Source organism: Diachasma alloeum, unplaced genomic scaffold (assembly GCF_001412515.2).
Source record: "Diachasma alloeum isolate Michigan unplaced genomic scaffold, Dall2.0 Dall_scaffold_01052, whole genome shotgun sequence".
In the NCBI taxonomy this organism is placed as follows: Eukaryota; Metazoa; Arthropoda; class Insecta; order Hymenoptera; family Braconidae; genus Diachasma; species Diachasma alloeum.
In genome coordinates, this window is record NW_021681164.1 from 51,231 (window position 1) to 64,045 (window position 12,815).

At 38.1% G+C, this 12,815-nt stretch overlaps 1 protein-coding gene and 1 long non-coding RNA gene across 3 annotated transcripts; both read left to right on the forward strand.

Moving 5' to 3' along the window:
• Positions 1–423: 423 nt before the first annotated feature.
• Positions 424–3,901, forward strand: LOC107045683 (zinc finger BED domain-containing protein 4). 2 transcript variants are annotated; one of them, XM_015268015.1, is made up of 4 exons: positions 424–556; positions 711–803; positions 1,222–3,375; positions 3,824–3,901. In XM_015268015.1, exons 3-4 carry the CDS (start codon positions 1,821–1,823, stop codon positions 3,871–3,873), a joined length of 1,605 nt encoding a protein of 534 aa, XP_015123501.1. In that variant the 5' UTR covers positions 424–556; positions 711–803; positions 1,222–1,820; the 3' UTR covers positions 3,874–3,901. The 2 variants fall into 2 exon arrangements, with proteins under 2 accessions (XP_015123501.1, XP_015123499.1); XM_015268013.1 differs by lacking the exon at positions 3,824–3,901 and having other exon boundaries at positions 1,222–3,677.
• Positions 3,902–5,028: 1,127 nt separating this feature from the next.
• On the forward strand, positions 5,029–6,209 carry LOC107045689. The gene is made up of 2 exons (XR_001461475.1): positions 5,029–5,828; positions 5,906–6,209. It is a non-coding gene; the product is annotated as an uncharacterized LOC107045689 (long non-coding RNA).
• The last annotated feature ends 6,606 nt before the right edge of the window (positions 6,210–12,815 follow it).

A 12,815-nucleotide genomic window follows, 5' to 3' on the forward strand; every position in this document is an offset into this window, starting at 1 on the left:
TCTCGTCTCTCCATAAATGGCGAGAGCATGGACGATAGTACAATAGAGGCTATCGTCTCACTCTCGTCTCCCAATAAATGATGAGAGCAGAGGCGATAGTACATAGGGATGCGCGATACGGTCCGATATATCGAAAGGTCCGATATTTGATATCGATATATCGATATTTTTCAGCCGATATTTTCGCGGGCCGATATATCGATTCCCGATTTTTTTCCGCAAATATCGTTAAACAAATTACAATAGGAGATTGTTTTGTGAACGATTTTTCAATTTTCTAAATTCATGGTTATTGAATTTTCAGTTATCATAGTACATGTGATACGATCGGGAAAATATTATTTTAAAAAACGCGCGGGAATTTTGTTCAGCCGTTTGCAGACCCATGCTTAATCATGGGTGGTGACTGTGAGGTATCTCTACATATGAGCCGGTGTTGTCACACGCAACTGTTAAGAACGACCATATTTCGTTAAACATAACACAAAAAAAGATTGATTTTCAATAAGTGGATGATTGATCATTGATGTGAAGGTGAAAATGGATGACACTGAAGGTATGTTAGTTTTTTTTATGAACCATGGAGTATTTACAAAATCTTAACCTAAATCTTGAATTTGTTTTTATTTTTTTCTGGAAGTGCTCAATATGTTTTAATGAGATCATTTCCCATAGATTGAGCTTAACCACATTATTTTTCCATTTTATAGATTCCGAGACATACACAATTTATTTGCGTATCAATGACGAGCCTTTCTTCGCCAAAACTGGACTATCAAAATTGAAATATCTCCAATTCAAGTGTGAGTAGTTTTTTGCTCAATTCGTAAACCCAGGAAAATAGGTGATTTGAATCAATTACAAATTTTTATTTGAAATTTCTTTCTCATTTCGACGAATTAGTTATTGAAAATGAATAAATTTGTTCATTTCAAATTCAAATGATGAATTTCTTTAAAATAAAAGAAATGTTCATTGATTAAAAATGAAGAATTTCTTTGGATAAAATGAACATTCAAGATAATAATAATAGAGAAGATCTATTCAGAGCGAATAATTCTTCCAATAATTTTTTTTGTACCTTAAAAAATATGCTATTCGGTAATGTTCAACTTAACTTTTTATTTGATTCATATGAATCATTTTTCTGCTATAATCAAACTTTTATGATTGAAGTGATTTTCCAAAGTTATTGTTTAATATTTGAAATGACAATTACAGGTGATGATGAGTGGACGTGGGACTTTATTCAATCGATCTATGGTCCAGGTGGGGTAAAGTGGAAGCCAACCAGAAAAACTATTGATTGTTTGTATCGATCAAGTGATAAAGTTGAGTTTACACCAGTCGAAAGACTAATACCAAGGCCATCTGGACCTTTACGTCATCATGGCAGTTATTCTGACACGGACTCAGTGACACTTTACTGCAACTCCAACCCTCAATCTCCAGATGATGACGCAATGACCAAGGAAAATTCGCCTATAAAAAATAATAGGAGAAATATTAACGAAGCTGTGTCAACTCCTCCCACTGAAGATTCTGCAATGAACAAAAAGTTATCGCTTGAAGACAATTCATCGAGGACAAAGAAAAGTTCCGTATGGGTTTATTTTGAAAATAAGGATGCTACACATGCCATTTGCACCATTTGCCACACAAGTGTAAAGCATTCTGGAAGAACATCCAATTTACAGGCCCATTTGGACCGAAAGCATCAATTGCTATGTGTAGGAACTAGAAAAAGGAAAAATACTGCATCTGAGTCCAGCGGTGAATCGACAAATGGTGATGAACTATAAGTAAAGAGCAAGAAATTCATGTCAAAGAATAGATTGCCGCGAATTGATGAAGCCTTTGAAAAGATCAATTCTTTCGCTAAGGGCGGAGCAAAGGCGGACCAAATCACGAATGCGTTGATATACATGATTACTAAAGACAAAGAGCCTCTGAACATAGTTAACAAGAAAGGTTTCCAGAATTTGATGAAAGTTATTGCTCCTCACTACACATTACCGTCTCGAAAGACTGTAACCAAATTAGTGACGTCTCGATATACCAAGATGAAAGAATCGTACAGCTCAAATCTACAGAAAGCTGTATCTTACACTCTAACATGTGACAATTGGACTGACTGCACTTTCCAGAGCTACTTAGGTGTCAGCATTCACTACTTGTCTGAAGATCTTCAGATGAAGAATGGAATTTTGGGAGTCTTTCCACTCGACAAAAATCATACCGCAGTATATCTCAAGGACTCTCTTACGTCTGTGATAACTGATTTCGGCTTGGATAAATCAAAAATCATGGCAATCACCAGCGATGGAGCATCGAATATAAGAGCTGCTACAGAGAGTTTGGTCGGTACAGAGAGACAGATCTGGTGTTTCGCACATTTTATATCACATATGGTACCTAAAATATTGAATGAGATGACAGAACTCACTAAAATGATTGATATTGCTCGAGAAATTATTAAAATTATTAGAAGTGTTGTAGCCTGCGACGAGTTGAAAAAATTACAAGTCGCCGATGGGAAAACTGAGGGAACTACGCTCAAATTCCTGCTTGATGTTCCTACAAGATGGAACTCCGAATTTTATATGTTAGAGAGGTTCCTTCAGCTAGAAGAGTACATCCCTGGGATCATGAGAAAATGCAGGAAAACAAAATTCCCAGATCTGCTCACCTGTGACCAACTCGAAGTTCTTAGTGAGATTGTGGACCTCATGAGGCCAGTGGAAATGGTCATCAGAGAGATCAGTGGCAGTGAATATGCCACTGCTAGTGTCATCATCCCAATTATTTCCTGTCTAAAGAAAACATTGATGGCCATGGAGCCTGGCAAGGACGCAGCAATTAATTTCAAAACCAAATTGATTGACAAAATCAACGAACAATTCGCTGGCATTGAAAAGCATAAAATACTGGCCGTTTCCACCATCCTCGATCCCAGATTCAAAAGACTTCACTTCGAGAATGTCTGTTATGCCGCAAACGCTTGCCCTCACATTGACAGAGAAATCAAATCTTTGGGCGTGAAAGTAATTGAAGAGAGGAAGTTAATTCAACAAAAGCATGCGGATCCCTGTAGAATGAGTCTTTGGAAAGCTCATGACGATTTAGTAGCGAAAGCTGTTGATGAGAATGCTGATGACGAAACTCTAGTCTCTGAATTGAGACAATATTTGAAAAAAACCCCAATTCCTCGCCATGAAGATCCATTTAAATATTGGAAATCACTTCAGCATTCATTCCCAACACTGTACGAATTGGCCATTCGATACGTTAGTATCATCAGTACTTCTGTACCATCAGAAAGGATCTTTTCAGAAGCTGGTCACACTAAGACATTAGACAGAAATCGACTTACTGGTGAGCATCTGAATGAACTCGTATTTCTTGGGGCTCTTCCAGACAAAGAGTGGAGCTTGGAATGAGGCTTCTCATAAATGTTGATATTTCTTTATATTTTTGTTATTTATCGTTTGGATTCTATTTGTGATACTTGTTTATACTTATGGAGCTAGTCTCGTGTTCTTTCTATGTTCATTCTATGTTTATATGAGGTTAATTGATTTGTGTTGTCAGAACCCACTTAAAATTGTATGCATTCATGTTATATGAATACATGATGATTTGATATTTCTCGACAATTAATACAGTTTGATTCTGGTGACTGGGAATGTTTGGTTTTTATTTAATTGAAAGTGTAAGTAGATCCAGGTAGAACTTTTAGCTTATAATTGGGTATGAGCATGAATTTAATGATTAGAAGTACGTAACTCTAATAAAGATTAATTAACCATATTTATTTTAACAGGAGTCGGCAATCCATTAGGAGTAATCGTACGACATGCTCTGATCATTTGACTGCGAAGCCAAAATCCATGTGGAGCGGTGAAATATACAAAAATGAGTTGTTGTTTATGATGTTTATTGTGAGATTATCTTAATGAATGGATAGTTACAAGAAATGTTAAACGGGAATCAACTCTTAAAACTTGAATAATGAATGAAAAGCATCGGTTGGGTCAATACTTTCATTTCAAAGTTTTTCATGTCTTCTGGTTTAATCCTCATCCTACTGATTTCACCATTTTGTCCAATCTCTCCCAAAATTGGAGAAAAAGGCTGAATTTTGGATTTCCTAAATTTTTTTGAGAAAAAACGATATCGATATATCGGTTCGTCAATTTTTTTTTCTGAAGATCGATATTACAAAATCGATTTTTTTCAGTTATATCGATTTCAACGATACCGATTTTTTTTTATATCGCGCATCCCTAATAGTACACTAAAGGCTATCGCCCCACTCTCGTCTCCTAGTAAATGGCGAGAGCAGAGGCGATAGTACATTAGAGGCTATCGCCCCACTCTTGTCTCCCAATAAATGGCGAGAGCAGAGGCGATAGTGCACTAGAGGCTATCGCCTCACTCTCGTCTCTCAATAAATGGCGAGATCGGATGCGGTAGTACACTAAAGGCTATCGCCCCACTCTCGTCTCCTAATAAATGGCGAGAGCAGAGGCGATAGTACACTAGAGGCTATCTCTCTATAAATGATGAGAGCATGGGTGATAGTAAAGTATAGGCTATCGCCTCACTCTCGGCTTCCACTAAACGGCGAGAGCAGAGGCGACAGTACAGAGACGACTCTCGCCCCACTCTCGTCTATCTAAAATTGGCGAGAGCACAGGCGATAGTACACTAAAGGTTCTCGCCTCACTCTCGTCTCTCAATAAATGGCGAGATCGGATGCGGTAGTATACTAAAGGCTATCGCCCCACTCTCGTCTATCTAAAATTGGCGAGAGCACAGGCGATAGTACACTAAAGGTTCTCGCCTCACTCTCGTCTCTCAATAAATGGCGAGATCGGATGCGGTAGTATACTAAAGGCTATCGCCCCACTCTCGTCTATCTAAAATTGGCGAGAGCACAGGCGATAGTACACTAAAGGTTCTCGCCTCACTCTCGTCTATCTATAAATGGCGAGAACACAGAACACAGGCGATAGTACAGTGAAGGGTCTCGCTCCGTTCTCGTCCCGCTTCAAATGGCGAGAGTCGGGCGAGAGTCCCCCTTGTTCGCTGCCGCTCTCGCCTGACTCTCGCGTTGACTCACCCATCCAAAGTTAGCCACTCATTACCATCATTATTGATTTTTGACGAATGCATTCGATAGTTCGTCAATTGTTCTTGATTGTTCGAGGATTTTCAGCGTTTGTTCCCCAGCCAATTATTTCTAATTGATTTTTTATTTTTTCCTCCCATGTTTCCTCAATTTAGCCCCTCCCACGTAAAGATCTAATCATTTTAAATTGTTCCTTCTGATGAATCGTTTGTTCGTCGTTTGTTCCTCCCTAAGACACTGCTGAGGTAATCGATAGGTTGATCCTTTCAATTGATTTCCTCTCAATCGTTAAAAGAGTGGCATATACTATAGCACCAAATTTTACTACCAGCAGCTATAGTTCGTGATACGCTGATGCTGTATGTATGTACATGGAGTATCATTTCGGAGCAGAGATCTTCAACTTTGTGTGATAAATCAATCTATCGATTGTTCCATTAATGTAATCATACTGTTCCCTAATTTATCATCACCAATTATTATTGGTGATTATACTTTATTCCCCCTCTGTGAGCTCGAACTAGTGGTATTTCGATGATCAAAAAGTGCATCAGTGTTGACATTAACCTCAATCCAGTGCGGTAGTAGTGCATGACGATTCAATAAACTAAATAAAATTTCGGGAAGGGTCTGGTGAACAGTCGAAAAATCATCCCTTTTTGCATTCAACTTCTAACAAGCAGCTGTTTTATGAGTAAGCATTGATTTTACACTTTTTAGCTTCGGTTTGACTCTCTAAACTTTGAATGCTTTTTTTTCTCTCATTTCCAGACTATCGAACTTCCTGTAACAATGGGTATTTTTCTGGATGTGGCTCTCGAATTATTATTTGGAACGTGGTTGGAGAAGAGGAATGAAAAACACGAAAAATGCATCATGAAACATTGAAAGACTCGGGGAGTTTGAAAAGCATATAATTTATTTATGTAAAACCGGTTCACTTCGCTCCGAATTCAATGAAATAATACTTGGAAACCTATCTGTTAAATGTCAATTCAAGTTTTTATTCTGTCTTTGACTGAGTGTATGAAAACAAATGAGTATCATTCTACTAATAAATACAATCATGTGAAAACTTGCACATTCCCCCTAAATTTCTTACATCCTATGTCAATTACAGAGTAGAACGGCAATACACAATAGACGAATATATAAAATCGACAAATTCGTTCTTCCACAGAACGACAACACTTCACATAAAGTTATAAAATAGCAAACTCAAAAAATGCACATTTACGCTTCTTCCATTACATAAATTGCTGCATGAGGTTCAATTTCATGTCCTTCAAGGCTCGGAACTATCTTATTGTCGGTATCACTGGCTTTCTCCCATTGTCCATTAGTTCTTCGAGTATACGCTAGATAATGTCCTGGAATCCTTTCTATAACACCGGCTAGTCTGCAAGGATAATTTGTTAAAGAAATTTAATTTATTCAGTTGGGAGAAAAATTGAATCGGCAATTACCTGTATGGCATTCCGCCTAAATTAAGATGAATGGGAAAATCTCTCAACTTGCAGCGTAAGGAAACCTCTGCTCTTACATTAGGGCGAATGTCCAATTCGATGTAGATGTGGAAATTGAGGATTATATCGACTGTACATGAACCAGGGCACTTCTTTTCACGGCATTTTACTTTCCACAATCTTGAATGATGTTCCAAGGCTTCTTGCAGGGCCCCAAATTTCAGCCTACCGATGGTCTTGTGATTAACACCAAGGAAAGGTATATTTGAGACCCTTTGCTCGCATGCATCACAAGTAGAATACCGAAATGCGCTAGGCTCAGATCCTAAGCATGCACTCCATATTGCAGAGACGTTACCCCAACAATTCAACGAATAACTCAAAACTCGATCTTTAGTTTTAAGCTCCACTTTTCCACTCAAGTGAGACATCAAAATTTCAGCTCTTCGCCTGTACATCTCCTTCGCATTCTTCCCCAATCCCTTCTCCCTCAATTCTAGTACAAATTGCAGTGTTGGGTTTTCTGTTGATTCCAGGTTTTTCCGGTAGTAACGGTCGTCCATTGCATTTGCTAACAGTATCTGCACAATCGAGTCAAATGTACACGTATTCGCAACGTAATACGTTGTATTCTCAAATTTGAGAGTACCGACCGTACTACCATTAACCAATAACCACGATTTCCTACTATCATAGGGATTAGCATTGCGATTGGCTATATCAGGGTAAGATCGAAAATATTTGGCCTTTTCATTCTTCTTGGGATTGAAACCTCGAAATTTCGTGGGCTGAATATTTTCTCGATTCTCTGGATCAATAATCTCATTATGATGCAGCAGGCAGTGGTCATCAATGACATCAGGCTCTTTAAGCTGGAAAGCAGGATCGTCAAGAAGTGGAAAATTCTTATTATCCTCCATGTCTAAGACTTCTTTCAAAATGAAACTTGTCAGACTATCTTTGCTTGGCAATTCATATGAACCATTCTGATGTACCATTTCCAGAGAATCCTCAGTCAAACCTTTCTCACATTCACTTGACTTGGAACGGTCCTCCGCGTTGTAACTTGGGGAATACATAACAAGGTCATCATCTTCCGGATTGTTGTCAATCATAACCTTGCGCTTCAGAGCACTTGCAGCAATCTCATGTTCTCGATTATCTCTCTGGGACGAGTCATTAACAGAACCTCCAATGTAAGGATTTTGGGGGTAAGAAAATTCAAAGTGCTTTGAAGATATCTCGTCATCATCAGAACAATCTTCTACGTATACTGTACGACGAGGCTTGTCTGAAGGTCGCTCTGCTGTTCGATCTCCATCAGAAGAATCGTATACGAAAGCTCGGTCTCGAGTACCTTTATTCCTCCAATTATCAGCTGAGGTAGTGTCTGAGTGATTGAACGATGGACGTTCTGTAAATGGTTCCTCATCCTTCCATTCATCTGCTCTGGGGGGATTTTGTGAGGTGAGAGGTTTGGGGGGATGTGACTTGACCATTGGTGTAGGAGCAGGAATATTTTGTTTGATAGAATTTTCCAAACTTCCCTTCATAATTTCAGCTCTTCCCAGACAATCGTCCAAATCGATTTTTAGGTATCTATCAACTCGCAAACGTCCTTTGTAGTTTTTCAACATTTTGTTCTTCTTTTCACAAAAATATCCCTCAACGATGGCGGATGAATGACGTTCCACATACAATGGCATGCCACAACAGCTCCACAGTGGGAATTCGTAAGCAAGAGACATGAATCTGTTGATGAAATTTTCAACGTAGAATGCATTGGGTACTATACCCTGGGAGATTGTTTCCTCGGCCGTTTTGCGTATCTCATCAACATAGTTCTTAACCCGACTATATCCTGTGGTGTCTGGATCGCGTTCATTCGAATTGTTTTTATCTTGCTCTTGGCCCGCAGAGTCTTCTGGTACCTCTACCACCAAATTTCGATCTGCTACATACTTTTCAAGATACAATCGACAGTCTTTGACGGTAGCATTAGGAATAGCAGTGATTATAGAATCTTCTGTCTGGTGTAATGCTACCGTCAATGTCAATCGAAGAATCTCTTCGAATTCCTCAAGAGTCTGGGATTCAATGAGTAGAGCCACACAAAGTAGGATAAAATCACGTGTAATGGAGAGTGGAATGTTCTTGAAAGCTAGCCAATTACGGATGTTATTTATGAGATGTGCTACATCTTTGCCGATGTATGTAGAAATTGGAGATTGATAGTAAAACTCTCGATTTTTGGATGCATATAAAAAACAAGTTTCAATGTACGCCTTGATTGTCTGATTATTGAAGGCTAAACATATCCCATTCAGAAGAGCTCTTGCACCATCACAGACAACTCGTTTAGGTTTCGGTGCTGATAGACGAAACCATTTTTGTAATGCCCAAGTATACACTTCAGTTTCTTGACTTTCTGTAAGTATGTGGAATACTGGCATCGTCGTCTGATCAAAACTGATTACCACGGCATATAGGAATATATGGCCTGACTTGGTACCATCAATGTGCTTGATTTCTTGTACCAAGCTCCCTGTACCATCAATCGCTATGGTCGAGTTTTGTCGTGTAACCCGCAAATATTGTTTATATGCATGAAGTTGAGGTGGAGTACTGTAAAACACGTAAAATTTATCGCCTTTAACGTCGTGTATACATCCACGATAAGGTGCAGTTCTGGCCATTTCAGATATTGTTTTTACGATGTCATGACCATCAGTCGATTTCACGTCGTATTTCTTGTCATTATAATTCTTTGTGGCTTGATGAAGGACAGGCAATTTGGGTATATGTGGTCCCAATTTTTGTTCTCTCACAGCTCTTTTCTGCCCATTACTAGCTCCCTCCAAAAAAGCCTCCTTCCCCACAACTTTTCGTTTCTCGCCCCTCAAAGGACGTCGTACGTCTTCATGGGGTTTCATCGCTGTATCATCAGTCTTCACAGTCATGTAGAAATCTTTAGCTCCCGGATTTTTCTCAACATACCCGATGAATAAGTTGTTACACTTCTTACTGCGGCAATGTCCTGTAATTTTTAAATAATATCTGCTGCCATCACTTTCATAAATTTTGGCGTGTTTAAAAACGAAGGCACAGGGTAATTGGATTTGACTCCACACAATCCAGGCAAATAGATCAGTCCAAAAATCCTTTTGTAACACTCGATATATTCTGCCCCCGTATTCAATCGGTTCGGGATTCAGAAGACGCTTCCACTCTGCAGCTTTAATCAGAATTTCAAATTTTTGTAAACCGGCTGCCTCGGCCTCAGTCTCAAAATCACTCGACTTTTGAGTAACATCTACAGATGAATTCAACTTTGATTGATCTTGAGTCAAATCTGCGTTACGCTTTTCCTCAAGTATAATTTCTTGGTTTGTACGGGCGTCAGTCAATATTTTCCGTCTATCTTCTCTCACATTCACGTAGACACATTTCTTAGACCACTTTCGAGTTTGACTATTAGGCTTACAGCCCAATGCTTTGCTCATCTGTTCCCATATATCGGAAGATTCCGGTGGCAACTGATGTGTGGTGAAATGGACAATAAATTTCTCAACTACAGCGATTGCCTCCTCGGGAGAGACAGCTGATTTTTGCGGCATTCTTGTTCATAAACAATGACTGAAAAATATGAGAAAAAAACAAACGAAATTACACTCATGCTCAAGTTAGAACGAAAGAACAAACGGAGTAAACTCATGCTAGCCTCTAAATTTTTGAGAATGGACTCCTTGAAGTGAATCCTACGCTATCAGAATTGTTTATTTCTAATCCTCACAATTGAAAAACATTTTATCATCATTATATCGTCAATATTCTCATTCCTCTGGTGATTGAAATGCCTACGAAACTGTCAACAATCGATTTTCATATCTTCATAACAATAAAAAAACCTTGAGGTTATTTTGTATCGGTATTATCCACAGTCGATTTAATCAATTCTTAAGAGTTACAAATGCGAATAAATGAAGGCAATATTATCAAATGAACGTGAATTTCATCCTCCATATATACCTGTATATTTTTCTTCCATTTCAATCCCATTAATAATTTTCTACAGACATGTACAGACTCGACGAGGACGAATAACCACCAAAAATATCGATGGAGCATCAGCCATATTGGAAAATCATTTGTGCCAACAGATAATTTTCAGTTTCTGTTTCAACAATCTGGGCAAAATATTTCAAATTCGAAACAAAATTCGTGATCAGCCGTAATTTTTTGTAACACCAACATTTAATAAATACTTTACAATGGACTCTTGTAAATAGACATTGTAACTAGGAGAATTTGAGAACATGAATCATAAACAATACATTCCATGGACATGATAAATTAGACAGAAGTCTCAAGTGTTTTCGTGGCAAAAAACGTTCTATAAATTATCACGAAGGCATTCATTCGGGATACGCCCCACACAATCTGCGAATAACCACAATTATCTATCCTATTGAAACTTGTGGCATTTGTCAACCACCACACACACTCAATCTCCTCAGCCACTCCTGAAGTTGAATGATCCTGGTAAGCACTAGCTAGAACCTGAACCGTTTGGCCATTGATGAATCATAGGGTACAAGCAGTTGTTGAAGAGCCAAGGACATCGATATTAACTGTGTAGGCGAAATAGAAGGTTCTGAGGAGAAGCTCATGGTGCAATGGTGCTGGGGTTTGATGAGTGAGATATAGAAAAACACTATCTGTATCTAACAAATCCTGTGAAAATTTGAAAAAGTTGAATAAGTAAATGAATTTTTTATGCAAAACGAGAAATTCAATAAATTTAATCTTATTTCCAAGCGGAGAAATTCTGTGATTGTGTTATTCTCTGTCGTTTTTAGCTGAATTCTTACCGAGAGCCCTCGCCATAGATCTGTCCTTTCTTTCAGAAATTGCACCCCATTTGGATCCTTGGGCTCCATGTTCAAGTCCCCAAATGCTATCGTAAAGGTAGTAACAATTGTGTCGGATCGAATACTTGTTAGCTACTCGATGAGCACCCATTGACGTAGTCTTTCCTGTCAGCCAGTCCTCAAGCGAACTTGATCCCCTGGGCGATTCTTAGCGTGCCCACTACTTCAGCTATTGCTGCTTTGATGTCTTCTGTTACTCGTGGCACTCCGGATGCGGTGCGATTCTCTTCCAAGAAATAGAATCTCTGTAATATGAGAGAATTGTTGAGTTAATTGATCTAGTCTGTAATGGTTGGAGTGAATAGGACATTAGGAAAGAGGTAAATTCAGTTTCGAAGTGGTGAACAGTTGACAACTGGACATTGATGCTTGTAAATTGTCCATTCACCTGGAAAATGACTGATTTTAGGAGAATATGCCAAGTGAAAGTTCCTGTAGATCCAAACATTCTCAGCAAGAATTCTTTCGTGAGATTATCCTGTGAGAACATTCATCATCAACATAATTCAACATTCCACAGGATATCAACATTCCATATAACATAACTTTGAAACTGGTAGGTTTTGAGAAAACCTTTTTGCCTCTAAAAACATTCTTTATCAAAATAGTTCAAAATTTACCAAGATGTGAGAAATTATCATGTTCCATCACGTTTCGCAATCTCATTAGTGAATTATAATCCAATTTGCGAAGAATATCTTGAAATCCAAAAAAGATAGCGGAATATTTGTGGGGACTTTTCTCGTCAAGTTAAGGGACAACTACAAAAAAATCAATGTTGGGCAAAAAAGTATTCATAAAATGCTAAATATTTAAATACTGAAATATTTTATATTTTATTTACGTCTAAATACTAATTATTTCAATTTTGAGTATTTAATATTTAGTACTTCAATAAATAATGAATGCAAAAGTATTTAGTATTCATGATTGATTAATGAAAACGTATTCAGTATTTAGTTCCTTTGTGAAATAATGAATACAATTGGCCCAAAATGAGAAATTCATGATTTAAGTAATTCAAAGCTTGATTCACGGGAAAACTACTTGATCCTAACATAAACCATACTTGATTGAAATGACCCAAAGTAATCCTGAGGGTTGAACGTCCATCCTGAAACATTTTGTAAGCTTCTGGATCAATCAAAGTGGTTGAATAATGTCTACAATGAGAGACAATTCTCTAGGTTTGTTTATGCCTAAAGATTTCATTGAAGGTCTGGGGAATTCTGATGGAGTCTGATGTCAGAGCCAATGCCAAGTGAAACTACTGCTCAAGTAGAA